Source organism: Typopeltis vanoorti, chromosome 15 (genome assembly GCF_054136105.1).
Source record: "Typopeltis vanoorti isolate ZY-2024b chromosome 15, IOZ_Tvanoo_1.0, whole genome shotgun sequence".
NCBI lineage: Eukaryota > Metazoa > Arthropoda > Arachnida > Uropygi > Thelyphonidae > Typopeltis > Typopeltis vanoorti.
In genome coordinates, this window is record NC_143563.1 from 26,057,875 (window position 1) to 26,076,106 (window position 18,232).

Below are 18,232 nucleotides of genomic sequence, written 5' to 3' on the forward strand. Positions count from 1 at the left end.
TATGACTTTACAGGAGGACTTGAATAGATTGCATGAATGGGCAGGTAAGTGAAACTATCAGTTCAATGTTACAAAGTGTAAGGTTTGAAATTTGGTAAGCAATGATGGAATACAAAGTATACACTCGGTGAGGAAACTTTAAAGGAGGTAGAGGAGATGAGAGATATGGGAATGGTGGTGGACAAGGACCTGAAATTCAGGGGCCATATTGCACAAGTTGAAGATGTCACATTGGATAATAGCAATGATTCGGAGGACCGCTGACATGCAGAAACAAAGAGGTTGATGCCATTGTATGAGGCCTTGATAAAACCTCATATGGATTATTGTGCACAGATTTGGTTGCTAGGTTTTCGTGGTGACGAGGATATGTTAGAAAGGGTCCAGAGAAGATTCACAAAGGTGGTCAGTGGTCTTTGTAATGTGGAGTATGAGAACCGATTGAGAGAATGTAAGTTTTAAAGCCTCATGAATAGGAAGAGGAGGGGGGGATATGATCGAGACATATAAGCTAGTCAGGGATTGTTATGAGGTTGACATCAAGGAGATTTTTCATAGAATGAGAGCGGGGGGGGTGTAGAAGAGGCTATCACTGGAAATTGTATAAGGAGAGTGTGAGTAGAGGAGTGAGGAGCAGGTTTTTTGCATGAAGAGTGGTTGGTGAGTGCAATGTATTGCCTGAGTGTGTTGTGAATATAGACACATTGAATCATTTTAAGGCATGGTTGGATGGCATTGTGTGTGATAGTGTGTACCTCCAAGATGAGTCTCTGACTCCATGGAGGTCAGATGCTAATAATAACTTAAGCTGTATTATCTTTTAAAAACTACCGTTTGAAGGCATTATGTATATGAATAATTTAAAATAATTACCATATTTTCTGGCTTATAAGATGCACCCCCTTTTTTGTACACATATTTTAGGAAAAAAACTTGATCACTGAATATTATAATGAATTTACAGTATTTCAAATTATAAGGTAATAAGTAGGTCTACTTTCAACAAATACCTAATCTAACTAGGAAAGAATACCCACCTTTTAATCTTCTTCGTCAAAACCCAGAAATTCATCTCCAGAGCTAAATGAAGAGACACTTGAAACTTCTTCTAAATCAGAATCTGTGTCCTCATACAACAAACTGTCCTCTGTACCATCCAATGAATTACTAATGCCAAACTTCTTAAATGATTTAACCACTGTGTAGACACTGAAAGTCCCACTTTTCTGTGGTCTAAAATTCAAGTATTCAGTTCTGCCTCAAGTTCTGGCCATTTTGCAGTTCCACTTTGTTGATTATGTTTACTGTGAGTTGCTTTTTTAGATCCTCTTCCTGATCTTATCATTTTCTCAGTTGGGGGTGGCCTGAAATGCCTCTCTGCAGCCCTGTTTCCATGTTCTTTAGCATATGCAATCACACATAGCTTGTATGCAATATTGTAGCGATACTGATGTTTTTCAGCCATAATTTGCCAAGAAATTTAGAAAATTTAACGGCAGAAATTTATTACCATTCACAACAACTGCGACAACAATTGGAAAGTTTAAATGAACAGGAACACAGCTGTGATCATCAGTGACAGCTGATGCGCATCCATTGAACTTTACTTAACTGGAATGCTCTCACACACTGCAAGGAAGCAAGAAAGAAATCGCATAACTCGGAACAGAGAAAATTTTCAGAAATGAAAGTAATAAAAAACAGAGTATCGGCATATAAGACGCACCCTGTTTTTCAGACCTATTTAAAGTGTGTCTTATAGCCGGCAAATACGGTAAATATACTCAGTAATAAAGCTATTTTGTTGGAAATTATAGAACTTAAGTTAAATCTTTAGCAGAGTAATCCCTGAAAGTTTGAAATTGGGTTTAGTTTACTTTGGTACAGTCTGAGTATATATGTAAGTATATGTAATACACAATAAATTTATTTTCTTTTCAGCCTTCTTTAACTTTGCATTCTCGATTTGTAACTCATGATGTTCCTGTTCATGTGGTTCCACGTCGTGTTTGGGATGAATATCAGGAGCCTGAAATGCCACCATTTGATGTAAGAATTTTTTTTTTTTTTTTTTTTTTCAGATTTCCTTTATTTCATTTTTCTGGAAATTATTTTAAGTTGCTTGGAATTCTTTTCTGATTTTTTTCAAGTCATAGTGCTAATATTCATGTACAAAGTGCTACTACTTGTAATGTCTGGATGTTTGCAGATGCCTTGGCATGCATGCATAGTCATTTGAACTTTGAAAGATATCTGTGGATTGTGTGTTTAGTTCCTTAGGTGTTGATTAAAACTCATGTTGGACATTTAATGGAATGAAAACAGTACAATAAGTGAATTCAACAATAGTTTAATGCTCCCAGCATTTTGTCTTCATCACAGAGACATCTTCAGGAGATACAATATAAATTGTAACAAACGCACAGGCATTGGAGTAAAGTGGAACTTAATAGACTAAAAGCTGTTAGTCTTAGCTAAAAAGGCTGCTCTCTGTGGGGCAGTTGCAGGAAGTCTGTGTTGTAACTGCCAACTAGACCTGTCAGGTGGCAGATGACCTTCATCGTCTGGTGAAACATCAAACATCATCATCTTGCATATTTTGGCGACTGAAGGGGTTATGCTGTGTTTGGTCTCAGAGCAAGAGGTCTGACTGCTGTCCCCCCCCCCCCCCACACACACACTCAAAAAAAAAAAAAAAAAAAAAATTAACGTTCAGTATTAATGATACCTTTTCAGTTAAAGATGCCAAGAAATTATATTATTGATTTCATCCTTTATCCAAGTGTAAGCAAACAAATTTTTGCACGTGAAGTCACTTCATGATTGGGTTATTTGTATATATGTAATGACTTCACATCAGTTGCTTTAGTATCCCATAATGCAATGCACATATCCTTATGGACATGTATGATGCTATGCATTATGGGAAGGGCTACTACCGAGACCTGTTCGACCTTTATTGAGTTCTCATCATTTCTTACACTTGGATGAAACTAAGAATATAATTTCTTGACATCTTTAACTTATGAAGTGAAAAGTGAAAAAACTTTCCACATCTATCTCCAATCCAGAGTATTTTAGTAATAACGTGCAACACCTTTTGGCTACTTGTATATGGAAACATGACTTCTGCATTACTTCAACCTTGGTATCACTTCTGTATCTGGCTCCCACTGATGTGACCTCAATGAAGGAAAATAAGGTATTAGCATATGCCAATGATGTTCTGGGCACTTTGAAGGATAACGATTACATATATATCTTTTTTGGTATTTTGGAAAAATTCAGCAAGATCAGTGGATTAACAACTAATGCAGACAAGACAAAATTAAACGTTTTTTTGGAAAGTGGGACCTTGGAGGCATTCCTTTTGGTCTAAACCCCCCCCCCCCATTATACTTGGAATTCACTAACCCAGTATTACCAGTGCAAGAACTTTGAAATCTTAGAAGACTGGAATATAGGGCCGCTTTCCTTTTCTTCTAAAGCCACAGCTCAAAACCATAATCTTTACTGCTAAGTTGTACATAATAAATATTATAGACACCACAGCAGCTGAAGAAAAGTAAGCACACAGTAACCCAAATACTGCATGCATAACTGATAATGGTAAATGCCCCACAACCATTCCAACATATAATGCCTCCTATATCCTTTTGCCAGGAAGAGATCAGAAAAATACTTGGAGAAAAAAAACAATTGGAGAAATGCCATCCTGGCCCTGATGGCATTTCTCCAATTGTTCTATAAGTTTGTGTATCAGAACTGACTCCTATCCTATGTTGCCTATATGTACTCTCTTACTCCACTAATATCTATCCCAAACCTGGAAACTTGCCTATATTCAATCCATTCCCAAGAAGGGCGACAAGTAACTGCCATCCAACTACCAACCACCCTATCTCGCTTACCTCACTCCCATCTAAAGTAATGGAAAAAATAATCAATTCTCAACTCCTACACTACCTTGAATGCACCCACCTAATAAATGATTGCTAGTATGGATTCCACTGCCGATCAACAGGAGATCTGCTCACATATGTCGCCCATCTCTGGACAAATCTCATGGAGAAGTTTGGTGAATCTCAAGTGGTTGCACTTGATATCTCCAAAGCTTTTGACTGGGTCTTGCACAAAGGCTTACTAAGCAAACCACCATCATTTGGTCTGTCTCAGAACTTCTGTAGTTGGATTGCCAGCTTTCTGTCTAGACGCACACTGTGTGTGATAATCACCATTAGTTGAATGGTGATTATCCTCTCACCATTCAACTAATGCTGGGTTCCACAAGGTTCACCCAATACACAGTTTTGCAGATGACAGCACATTGCATTGCTCCCTTTCATTTGATAAGCCTTACTCTACGCAACTCACCTCAACCTACAGAACATCAACCACTACTGCCCTCAATTCTGATCTCTGCCATCCTCCAATGGGATTCAGATAACCTAATCAATTTCAATGCTAATAAAACCCAGTTCTATCCTATTTCTCATAAAATAATTTTTTTTTTTTTCCAATATTCTTTTTGACTATACCCAAATTTTCAGACAATTTGAGATTTCTCTTCTTGGAATTACCTTGACATCAAACCTCTCCTGGCATAAACACATCACAACCATTGCATCCTCAGCTTCAAGAAAACTAGGATTTCTCTTTCGCTCAAGACGAATGAAATACAGTGTACCTTGAAACAAACAGAACAAGTTTCTTTTGTTTCTTTTTTCCACTTCCTTCATCCCTGCAACTGCTATCTTGTGGAACAGTTTCCCTTGTTGTGTTTCCCAAGGAATACAATATACAGTCTTTCAAATCAAATGTAAACAAGTACCTCCTTTCCCAACCAACTTCTCATATATGGGCACAACATAACAACAACAAAAAAAAAAAAATACCAAGAAGTTAAAAAAGAATTTCTTCAACTACCAAAAAAGCATGGAGGAATCTTAAAATTCTGCTATTTAAGCAATTCAGCTTCAAAAATCCATAAAATATTGCAGCCCTTCTCTCATCTTTTCCCATTTGGAGTAAATGATTATAAAGGTCTAAAAGCTGACATTGTTCCTGAATACTACAACACTCTGTACTTAACTCTAAGACTGCTATAACACTCTGGCATCGACATTCTTTCCATAAAAAAAAGTAAAATTTGGTATAAAGAAATCTTTAATTTCTTTTGCTGTGAACTTCCACAGTTGGGTACAGATAACAGTACTTTGTTTTATAACTTATTGAAGTTCCAAGGATACCCTAACAGGAGGGATCTTGCTTGGAGAATTGCATATGGCCACCTCCCAGTCAATACCATCAAATGGAGGTACTTTATCATCAGAGATCCAATCTGTGACATCTGTTACTGATTGCAAACAGTAGAACATGCATTCTACAGCTCCCCTCTTGTCCTGTGTATTTGGAACAGATTATTTTTATGCAGTACCAACCACCTGTCAGCAATGGGAAGAGAATTTTGATTTTTATAATTAATGAATTAAAATGCCATTTATGGAAAGTTAGAAAGAAACATGGATTTGAAAACCAGCAATGTGACATCCAAATGCTTTATAATATTGTATTGTGGAAATTTTAGTCAGATTTATTTATTTACGCATATGGCTTTGTGAAACTGACAAGTGAAATGTACAATCACAATCTCCAGAAACAAATGATCAAAATCTTAACGTGTAAAAGTTCATTACATAAAAGGCACGAACTGCATTCCAAATCTTCCTTTTTTAAAAAAAAAAGTAATGTGTTATAATTAAGTCAGAGAAAATTATCATCCTACTACACCAAATATGACAAGACTGAATGTTCTCTCAATGCATCACAACACAAATGTAGCTGTATCCAAGGTTTTTATTAGAGCAGTTGTGACTATTGTGAAAACTTGATCCATTAGAGAAAACCCATTTCACTTTACATCATCATCTTCTAGCACGAGGAGGAGTTCTGCTGATACTTCGACAAGGACTATGAGAGCGGCTATGAGAATGACATCTTCATGGTGAACGGGACCTTGAATCTTCTATTTCCTCCATAACCACTGCCACCACCATACCAACTACAGGTCAATGTTCAGACTGGAAAGCCAATCCAAGGCCTCATCCGTCACCTTGTGAATGTCCTGTAGGCCACCACCGTGAAATTGGCACCTTCGGCAATCGTTCACAATATGAATAATCGTCTGAGCCACGGGAGAACAATCACAGTAAGGGTGGTCACACAGCCCCCATTTATGTAGTTGGTAGCCAATCTGTCCTGGTTAGTTCTGATCCTGTTGATTAATGACCAAATCTTCCTAGGAAGAGCAAAACCAGGCTGCAGAGCACAGGGATCTTCTACCAGGAAGCTGTTTGTTGGGAGATTGTTGGACCAGTATTCTCTCCACATGTCAGATGTTGATGGTAGGGTAGCTGAAGAGAGTTCGTCCATGGCCCAGAGAGGCTTTCTAGATTTTAGGCAAAGACCAGGTGGATTTATAATAGTCTGGTGCAGGGGCAGGAGTGGGTTGCTCATTGCTTTATTAAATTCTTTAAACAAGGCTTGTCTTCTCCGTATGTTTGGTGGAGCAATGTTAGATAGGACAGGCAGCCAGGAGAGAGGGGTGCTTCTCACTGTCCCACTAATTGTGCGCATGGTAGAGTTTAGCATGTTAGTATGAGCACTTCTTTCCCAGACAGGGGCACAATGTTCTGCTGCAGAGAATGCGAGGGCTAGTGCAGACAACCTTAGGACTTCTGCACCACAATCCCAGGTTGTTCCAGCGAGCCTTGAAATGATATTGTTTCTTGTTTTAATTTTGTTGGACAGGTTGGTGATGTGTCTTTTATAGGTTAGGCTTCTGTCCAGGCTCACTCCAAGATATTTCGGGTAGGACTCGTGCTCTACCATTTTTCCACAAAAAGAAAGGTTGAGGTGTCGGTTCGCCTCTGCATTGTTCAGGTGAAATACTGTGGACACAGTTTTTGTTGGATTTGGCTTCAAGTACCACTGCTCGAAGTACTCTTCCAGGATGTTCAGGACTGTGTTCAAGGTTGATTCCAGGTTGGCAAAGGAGGTAGATTGATGTAGGATCGCTAGGTCATCAACGTACATATACTTGCTTGAGCTGGTGTGTGGTAAGTCGTACACGTAGATGTTAAAAAGTAAAGGGGATAACACAGATTCCTGAGGGAGACCGTTGTGAAGGAATCTGGGCCTGCTCTTTTTCCTGCTAATATGGACCCGGACCTTTCTGTTGGAGAGAACGGATTCAAAAAGCTGGAAAGTTTTTTTGCACTTTATAATATTTCCTAGCTTTAGGAGAAGGGCCCTGATCCAAACTGTGTCATAAGCTAATGTTAGGTCAATGAAAGTGGCTCCAGATTTAAATTTCTTCTGGAAGCCTGCTTCAATCTGTGTTGTCAGGGCTAAGACCTGGCACAGCTTCTTCCTGGCCTGAAGCCAGCTTGTTCAATTGGGAGTGCTCTTTTGATGAGTGGTGAAATTCTTTTAAAGAGAATTCTTTCAAAGAGCTTAAAGGTGGAGCAAAGCAAGGAGATAGGTCATAGATTTTTCACATCATTTGGATCTTTCCCCGGTTTAGGCACTGCAATTATTTTGGCTTCCTGCCACAGATTTGGTAGTTTACCAGTCATTATAATTTCTGAGAAAAGGGTGGCCAGCCATGTTTGGCCATATTGACCAAGATGTTTTAAAAACTCAGGGAGGATACCATCCACTCCTGCAGCCTTGCCATTCTTGGTGAGTTTTAAGGCTACCTGTACCTCTTCCCGAGATACTGGGTGTACAAGTTCAGGAAGCTCGGGTTCTGTCTTCAGGATTTGTCTGATGGAAGATTGTACAGCAATTTTCCTGATAGAGCTGGGATGTATCTTGGAGATTTTCAATAAATGATTAGCCATTTGATCAGGAGTTATCACTGTTGTTTTATGTGATGTTGGTTCTGCTCCACCTAATTTTCTTAGAAGTGACCAGCTTTTCTGGCTAGATGTGGTGAAATCGAGTTCAGTCAGATGATTTTTGTATTTAGAAAGATGCCTTCATGGAGATATCAAATTTTTGACTAGATGGTGTAGACCACACACATTATGCAATATTCACCAGGGGGAGATAAAATTGTATCTATTGTTGCTATTAGAGGTCTTTTAAATAGTTCCATCCTCTTAATTCAATATGGTCTTATAGTCAACTGCAGGGATGACTAGAGAGCAATCACAGGCAGAGAAGGCCAACTTAAGGCAGTTAACTCGGATAAGGCTAACCATCTGGGTATCAGTCAAAGTTGTGCTTTAGTTTCAATTGGTCTTTTGGTTGTTCATCTATATGAATTTGGTGAAAAAGGTAAACATTTGGCTATATGATGATATAAAAAAAGCTGAGGCTTTTTCTCTCTCTCTCATACTATCCATCTGTCTTTTATTTCTCCTAATACTATTAGGCTCTCTTGCACCCCTATACTAACTACTCTCAGCATATGATGTGCACCTCTTTACTTTTTCACCTCAATAAAGGTCAAAACCAGGTGAGTAGTGGTCCTTTCCATAATGCACAGCATTATACATGTCCATAAAGATGTGTGTGTTGCATTATGGGATACTAAGGCAATCGATGTGAAGTCATTAGCCTCTGTTTGCAAGTAACCTGATCATGAAGTAACTTCATGTGCAAACTTTGCTTATTTACACTTGGTTAAAGGATGAAATCAAGAATATAATTTCTTTGCATCTTTAACTTATAGCATAACCAAGTGAAAAAAACTTTCAACATATCTTTCAAGGGCATGCCAACATAATCTGGAGATCCAATACTTTCCTCCCCCAATCTTCAAAAGTATAGCAGTTTCACAGACTACTATCAGATAATATATAAGGCTGAACTTGGTGATAGCAAGTTTAGGTGGCTTTCTGATTAGCTGGTGTATAATCCTGCTGCTATCTACATTAGCAGATTGTTCTTGGAGAGAGATCATGTAGTGATGATTTGTGGGAAGTACTGTCAAGGCCATGTTATGGCATCAAAACCTGGATGCTCTGTATGGTAAAATGCCTAAGAGTATCTTTCACTGCACATTCCTCTGCTCTTTTTTTTCTCTTCACCCCTTCAGCACAGCGATGACTATAAAGGCATTAAAAATATATGTGGTGTCACTGTGGTTAAAATAAAAAAAACTTGCAAAAAATTTCTTCCGCATTCACTTTACCAACATTCATAACATAAATATTGACTCAACATTCATGTTGATACTGTACATATCGTATCATTTGGTATTTTAACCACGAGACAATGTGACAAAATTGTCCTCTTGCATCTTTTGGTTTACCATCTGACAGGTATGCGATGAATCATTATGTGTGCTTTTTAAAAAACCAACTAATGCTAGAAGGGAAAAGACTTCTTTCATTTCCAGTTATATAATGCACTGATAATTAAAATAAATTCTATAATTATTCTGTATGCTATATTAAAAGTATTAGAAAAATTGGCAAAAAAGAGAATTCAAGAATGGGTAGATAAAAATATGATACTGTATGAGGGTCAACATGGCTTTCTGAAGGGTCGGTCATGCCTTAGTATAATTTACTAACTTTTTATAATAGAATAACAGCTGAGTTGGATAAAGGAAATGGCTATATCATGATTTTGCTGGATTTTGCAAAGGCATTTGACAGAATACCACATGGAATACTGTTACACAAATTAGAATTACAAATGGGAATTGATATGACACTGGTTTAGTGGATAAGCAGGTGGCTGCTGGACAGATATCAAAAAGTGGTATATGGTGGGGCAGAATCGAGGCCAGGTGACTAGTGGTGTTCCACAAGGTTCAGTGCTGGGACCATTGTTGTTTAATTGTACATAAATAATATAGGAAATAACCTGAAAGGAAATATTCAGTTGTTTGCTGATGATGTGAAATTATGTGGAGTAGTAGTTAATCAGGGTGATGTGGAGAGCTCGCCCGACGATTTAAATAGGCTGTCAGTTTGGACAAAAGTTAATGGTGTCAGTTTAATGTGGAGAAATGTAAAGTTATGCACTTTAGGATAAATAAGATTATCACATTGATGGCACTGTACTCCAGGAAATAGATGAAGCTAAACTTTAAGCTTTGACAGAGAGTTAAAGTTTAGAGCACATAAGATTACTTGGCTAGTGAAAAACACATTAACACAGAGATGAGGAAGTTGTAATTTCACTATATAAGGCCTGGATACACCCACATCTGGATTACTGTGCTCAAGTGTGGTCTCCTGGGTTTCTTAGGGATGGGGAAGCGGTGGAGAAGATTCAGAGGTGAGTGACCAAGATGGTGAGTGACCTGTAGAATGTGCCCTATGAGAATAGATTGAAAGTGTTTTGATTGCAGAAGTTGGTTGATAGGAGAAAAAGAGGGGGATATGATATAAACATTTAAAGTTCTTAAAGATTTTATAGGATTGATGCAGAGGAAATGTTTCAGCATTTGGCTAGAGGGACCAGAACAAGGGGTCATCCCTGGTAGTTGAATAAAGGTGTAGTTAGTAGGGGTGTGAGAACAGATTTTTTGCTTAGAGAGTGGTGAATGAGTGGAATGGATTGCCAGAGTTAGTTGTGAGTGCTTTGTCTGTTAATAGGTTGAAAGAGATGTATGATAAAATTTTGTGTATAGATTGGGTCTCCTATGATGAGTCTTCAGACTCCATGGAGATGCCCATATAATAATAATAACAATCATTATGTGTGCTTTTTAAAAAATCAAGTAATGTTAGAAGGGACTTTAATTTCAAGTTATATAATGCACTGATAATTAAGATAAAGTTTGTAATTATTTGTATTTTTAAATTTCTAAAGATTTAGATATACCATAAAGACAGTTCACAAATATTAGTTTTACAGTTGTTTTACAGAAAAATTCTATTAAGAAATCCTGAAATTGGCATTCCTATATGTTGCTGAATGTGAAAAAATGTGCTTGCTTGATATCCACTTAATTTTTATAAAATGTGCTTGCTTTCCCAAAGCAGAAGTGGCATGTTACAGAGTCAAGCAAGCTACTGTCAGATTCATGATGTGTGAAACATAGCCTGGCTCGAATGTGTTAAATGATGTGCACCATCATTTATAAACATTCAGACCCAACTCTTGTTTTTAACTCAACCCCAGATTACTGTGATAATGATCAACTTAACTGTTTACATTATACTCTCTATGATTTTTTTCCACCACAAGAATGTATTTGTAAATTTGTGAACTCTAACATTCCTTACCGGAGGCGGCTTAACCTTGCATCTCCTATTTTTGATCTTCTGGGGCTTAAGATTTCCTTGCCACATTGTGTCATTCATTTGCCATCTCAGCTACTTCGCCAGTTCTTCTCGAAATCAGAAGTAGAAATCTTCCTTCTTCTTTGGATTCTTATCTTTGAAGCTTGATTTCTTATAGTCATACTACCTTAACACTGAAGTCACCTTTTATGGTGATTAAATGTTCATTAAACCTGATATCAGAGGTATCAGATATTCATCTCAGCTCTTCACTTTATGCAGATAATGTAATACTTTTAAATAATCCAGTAAAAGTTTTTAACTCTTTAACTAAATTAAATAACTGCTGTAACAAATTTGGTATGAAAGATCAGCATAAAAAAAAAAATAATAAACTGTGAAATTAGGCAAGAACATGGAGAAAACTCTAGAGCAAGTAAAATTTGCAGCTACTTAGGCATAAATTTATGTGAAGTAAGAGAGAAATTAGCCCAAACACTAAATTAGCAGCATACAAAAGTGTTCAAAGCAGTTGATCAATGTTAATAGATATAAAAGTTCTAAGTAAGTATCTGTAGATATAAAAGTTCTTATACTATTCAGTGAAATTCAACTATCACAACCAAATACATTCATAAACATCTATGTTACTGTGGGATTCAAACATAGCATATGTTGGAAAATGGAGGTGCTATCCAGCCAGGTCAGTTATCTGCAGTCCTGGATATAACTTGTTTATTACAAGCTATCTCCAGAACTGCATATCCATTTGTCAAACCAATAGGTCATGATTGAAATCACATTGAGTGCTTGAATGCGTGTGAATTTCCAGTTGATAGTTGATTTTCATTGCCCAGTGTGAGACTACCACCTTGCTAATTCTTCCTAAAGTTCAGGAGACAACTTGGAGCTATAACATTGGTGAAGATTTGGATGGAGATATTCAGTTGTTTGCAGATGATGCAAAGTTGGGACGAACCATAAAGAGTAGTGAAGATGTTGTGGCCTTACAAGAAGACTTGAATAAATTGAGTGATTGGGCAAGCAAATGGGAATGTGAGTTCAATGTTGCAAAATGTAAGGTTTTAAAATTTGGAAAACAAAGATGGGATACAGAATTTATGCTTGGTGAGAATATATTGTTGGAGGTAGAGGAAATAAGAGATCTGGGGGTGATAGTGGATAAGGATCTGAAATTTAGGGGATACATTGTCAAAATTGTGAAGACAACACAAAGGCTTCTGGGAATGATGCGGAGGACACTGACGTGTAGAAGTAGGGAGATTCTTGTTCCGTTGTATAAGGCTTTGATTAGGCCACACATGGACTATTGTGCCCAGATTTGGTCACCGGGTTTTCAGAAGAATGAAGAGATGTTGAAAAGGGTCCAAAGGTGACTGACTAAGGTAGTTTCTGACCTCTGGAATGTCGAGTATGAGGAAAGATTGAGAAGATGTAATTTGCAGAGTCTGGTGGACAGGAGGAAGAGGGAAGATATGATAGAGATCTACAAGTTGGTAAGGGATTGTTATAGGATCAATGGTAGAGAAGTTCTACAGAGACTAGTGGGAGATCAGGGGAGAACCAGAGGTCATCCCTGGAAACTGTATAAAGAGGGTGTGAGTGAGAGGCAGGTTTTTTTTTTGTGCAGAGTTGTGAATGATTGGAATGCCTTGCCTGAGAGTGTGGTGTCTGCAAGGAGTTTGAGTGTGTTTAAGACACCGTATGATGAGATGTGTGTGTGATAAAAGGACCTCCCAGATGAGTCTTTGACTCCATGAGGTCTTGGGGTAATAATAATAATAACATGGAATGAGGAGTTGAACAGTAAGGAAATAAATGCTGCATGGGAACTTACAAAGGAATACATAACAGCATCAATGTACGAATGTATCCCAAAGGCCAAAAGGGTGAATAAGGTAGGTGTAAAATGGATGAATGTGAAGCTTATGCATGAAATCTGGAAAAAGAAAGTACTTTGGAGGAAGTACCAGATGAATAATGGTAATCAGTCACATGAAGAATATAAAGAAAAAGCCAGGAGATTGACTCAGTTAGTAAGGGAAAACAAAAGTAGAGTATGAGCAAAAATTGGCAAATCAGGCTAAGAAAAACCCTAGAGAGTTTTTTAGATATGTGGCAAGTAGAAGGAAGAATGATCATGAAAAGATGAAGTTAAGGGATGAAAGTGGTAGCATGGTGACTGCTGCAGAAGACATTGTTGAGGTATTCAGTGATTAATTTATAAGGGTGTTTCATCCTAATCAAGGTGGAGTCATGAGGAACTTAAGTGTAGAGGACCTAGGAGAGGATAGCTTAATTGTGAGTGAGCAGGAGGTATTTGAGGAAATAAATAACCTTGATGTTAATAAGGCGATAGGATTTGATGACATATCACCACGCATCTTAAGGGAATGTTCCAGGGAACTGGCAGTAGCATTGGCATGCCTGTTTAATAAGAGTTTTGCAACAGCACAGGTTCCAAGGGAGTGGAAGGAGGGTAAAATTGTTCCACTGCATAAAGTGGTTGATAAGGCTTCAAATTATAGGCCGGCCTGTATATCTGGAGTTGTGGTGAATGTCCCAGAGAGGTTGGTGAGAAGTAGGATACAGAAATGGGTTGATGATAGCAGGAGATCATGTTTCACTAACTTATGTACTATAACAAGGTGACAAATACCTTGGACAAGGGAGATGCATATACAGTGGTATACTTGGATTTTGCAAAGTCTCATAGACTGCTACATGACAAGCTCTTAAATAAATTGAAACAGATGAGATTGTATAACAGACTTCTATGTTGGATCAGTTTCTGGCTGTCGGATAGGTATCAGAAAGTTGTATACGAGGATGGTATCTCGAAAGAGAAAGGTCACCAGTGGTGTGCCACAGGGGTCAGTTTTGGGGCCATTGTTGTACAATTGGTATGTTAATGATATTGGGTTGGGTTTAACTAGTGATATCCAGCTGTTTGCAGATGATGCAAAACTGGGGAGAGCAATGCACAGTCAGGCTGATGTTAATGTCTTACGAGAGGACTTGAATAGATTGCATGAATGGGCAGGTAAGTGGAACTGTTGGTTCAGTGTTGCCAAGTGTAAGGTTTTGAGATTTGGTAAGCAGCAATGGGATGCATAGTATACACTTGGTGGGGAAACTTTAATAAAAGTACAGGAGATGAGAGAGATGAGTGATGGTGGACAAGGACCTGAAATTCAGGGGCGACCTTGCACAAGTTGTGAAGACATCCCATCGAATAATGGCAACGATGCAGAGAACCCTAACATGCAGAAATAGAGAGGTTATGATTCCATTGTATAAGGCCTTGATCAGGCCTCATGGATTATTGTGACAGATTTGGTCACTTTTCATGGTGAAGAGGATATGTTGGAAAGGGTATAGAGAAGATTCACAAAGGTAGTCAGTGGTTTTTGGAATGTGGAGTATGAGGACGGATTGAGAGAATGTAAGTTGCAGAGCCTCGTGAATAGGATGAAGAAGGGGGGCATATGATTGAGACATATAAGCTGGTTAGAAGTTATCAGGTAGACATGGAAGAGGTTTTTCATAGAATGGGAGAGGAGAGTAGAACAAGAGGCCATTGCTGGAAACTGTATAAGGAGGGTGTGAACAAAGGAGTGAGAAGCGGGTTCTTTGCATGGAGGGTGATTTGTGAGTGGAATGCATTGCTTGAGTGTGTTGTGGACACATTGAATCAGTTTAAGATGCAGATGGATGAGCATTGTATGCAATAGTGAGTACCACCCACGATGAGTCTTTGACTCCGTGGAGGTCAAATGTTAATAATAATAATAATTGGAGGCCTGAAATAGCATACAATTCTGTGTTTGGTCTCTAGAGGAGTTTCCAAATTATCTAACTCTTAGCTCACTGTAGTACTGACACTAATGTACTACAGGTTTATGGTTTTTCATGGGTAGAATTCACATAAAAAAAGGTGTGTTCATTAGTAATAATGAACAGAACTGTAAACAGACTTAAATTAATCTGCAACATCTTAGGATATGCAGGAACAAGCCACCAACCATTGACAATCAAATTCCAGACTCACAGAATAAATATAAAAAAAATAGCCTTCCTTTATCTATGTACATCCAATAGGTATGCAAGTTGTATTTTTAATGTTTAATGATAATCAGTTTTTCATCCATCTGTTCATCCACAACATAGTATTGCTCTGTAGGCCAAACAGACTTTAGAATCGCCATAACTATTAGGGATTACAGGAAAAGTTTGCTGTAGTAAATAGCTATAGTGAGTTTATTTTAGCATTTCATTTAGTTTATTATTGTAAGTTTGTTATAGTAGTGTTTGCTATAATGAGAATCAATTAATAATAATGATTTCTGGAACATGTTAAGTGAAACTTTCTGGTTTGAATACATCTCAAAGATAGTCTACTTTTCATTAATAAAATGGTATTTATTCACATTATTTAAATTTTTACAAATCGACCACATTCAGTCTGTGCTAGGTTTATTATTTTTCAAGTAATACAGGTAAAGAAATATATAGCATGCAAATAATAATTAGATTATCATTTGATTTACTCTTTTTGCACATATCATAATTGCAAAATATATACACTCCGCCTAGTATATATACTTTATATATATACTAGGTGGAACCCCCCTAGTATATATGTAAAATGATTGCTAAATTGTGTGAAAAAATATTCTCAAGAATGGCAAACATATTCTCAAGCATTTTACTATCATTCTTAGATCTCCATTTACATGCCATCATTAAAAATTGTCAGGAATGTTATTGAAAGAATGAAAAATTTAAGTTCTTATCTGGTAAGTATATTGAAATTTATGGTTAATCATTAGCTAGAAATAGAAAAAAAGTTTATTTTTTAATATATCTTGATGTTTTTTTACTGCTGTATGTTTGACTGTTATATGGAGTAAAATATCATATTTATATCTTATTGTAGTAGGCATGCTATAGCAAACACCACTATGATGAAATGATGCACTATAACAAACTACAGAAAAAGTGCCAGCCTAATTCACACAGAACCAATGCCATTTTAAGCTTGCTATTACAAACTGGAACATCTGTGTAGCTCATTGAAAGTAGCATTTGCATCCTCTGCACTAGGTCATCCAAAGATAGACAAAGTTCAACTCTAGTCAACTGGAGGAACATTTTTAAACCTTTTTTTGACTGGTTTCAGAGTTAGTCGATCTCTGGCACAGGTAAGCAGGTTTTTTCTTCCTGTAAACTCAAGAAAATTGACTGCAGGACCCACATACCCTTTTAGGGTTGGGTACTAAGAGATGGCAGCACTTGTTTCCAATCTCTTCATTGGTTGCTGCCTATAATTTGTGATAGACTTGGGCCAGCTATCTCTGATTGGCTTCCAGTGGAGATTGAACTGCCCACTCAGTCTCCAAAAGCTAGGTAGCGATAAAAGACCTCACATACAATCTATAATAGAATAAAAGATGTTAGCTGGGTTTTTTTTTTTTTATTACAAACAGTAAAATGAAAACCTTCACCATAATGAAGCTGAATTTCTTAGCATATGACATCACAATCAGGAGACAAAAGAAATTATGGGAAACAAAACAAAATCTTATACAAGACAACAGAAAATCACAGGAAACAGAACAAAGAACATTATTGTTATTATTATTATTCAGGCCTCCATGGAGTCAAAAGACTCATCGTGGGAGGTCCTTCCTAAGAACAAAATCTGTCAAGACTCATCGAGGGGAGGTCCCCCCCCCCCTAAGAAACAAAGTCTGTCATACCTAAACTCATTGACCGTTCTCACTCTCACCACTCCATCAAGCAATGCATTCCACGGTTCAGCCACCCTCCATGCAAAGAAACCACTCCTCACCCTCTTGCTCACAGTTTCCTTTCGTAACTTCCAGGGATGGCCTCTTGTCATCACTCCTTCCCGCTGTTCAACCAAGCGAAAGAACTCCCCAGTGTCAACCCTATAACCACCTCTCAACAGTTTAAAAGTCTCAATCATATCACCTCTCCTTCTATCCACCAAACTCTGCAGTCAACATTCCCTCAGCCGATCCTCATAACCAAAATTGTACAGTCCCGAAACCATCTTTGTCATCTGTCTTTGTACCCTTTCCACAGTTAATTTATCCCCTTCAAATCCTGGGGACCAAATCTGAGAACAATAGTCTAAGTGTGGTCTGATCAGAGACTTATACAACGGAATGATAACTGTTTATCTCTGCAGGTCAGTGTCCTTCTCATTATTGCGGCAATCCTCTGTGTTACCTTCACCACCTTTGCAATATGTCCCCTAAATTTCAGTGTTCTATCAATCATTAATCCCAGATCTCTTGTCTCCCCTACTTTCTCCAGTATAACTCCTCCCATAGAGTATGCAGTGTCCCATCGATGTTTCCCAAACCTCAAAACCTTACATTTTGCTCCATTAAACTGACAACCCCCATTCATTTGCCCATCTATCTAGCTTATTCAAATCCTCTTTCAGGGCTGCTGCATCTGTACTATTACTAATAATCCTTCCCAGCTTTGCATCATCTGAAAACAACTGAACATCCCCCTGCAATCCACTGACAATGTCATTGATATAAAGGTTAAACAATATAGGTCCTAGAAACTGCCCCGCCATACACAACTCTCTGATACCTATGACAGCCAATCCTGAATCCAGTTGGCCAATCTGACATCCAGACCCATGTGCTGCAACTTAAATATCAGCTTATCATGTGGCACCCTGTCAAATGCCTTTTCTAAGTCTAAGAAAATTGCAGTATATGCCTTTCCCTCATCTAACGTTCGTGTAACTTTATTATAAAAGGCTAGCATATTGCTAAAACAAGAGTGCCCGTTCACAAATCCATGTTGACTCTCACAGATAACATTACCCTCATCTGCCCAATGCTGTATATGGTCCCTCACTACTTTCTCCAGGATCTTAACAACTACTGATGACACACAAACTGGCCTATAAT

The 18,232-nt window shown here is 37.9% G+C and overlaps 1 protein-coding gene across 1 annotated transcript in view; it reads left to right on the forward strand.

The window, feature by feature from the left end:
• Hus1-like (Hus1-like checkpoint clamp component) overlaps positions 1 to 18,232 on the forward strand; it is a 98,599-nt gene that overhangs the window by 49,547 nt on the left and 30,820 nt on the right. The window contains exons 4-5 of the mRNA XM_090405576.1: positions 1,942 to 2,049; positions 15,995 to 16,069. Of these exons, the coding sequence (XP_090261702.1) occupies positions 1,942 to 2,049; positions 15,995 to 16,069 (183 nt within the window). The remainder of the gene's footprint in view (positions 1 to 1,941; positions 2,050 to 15,994; positions 16,070 to 18,232) is intronic.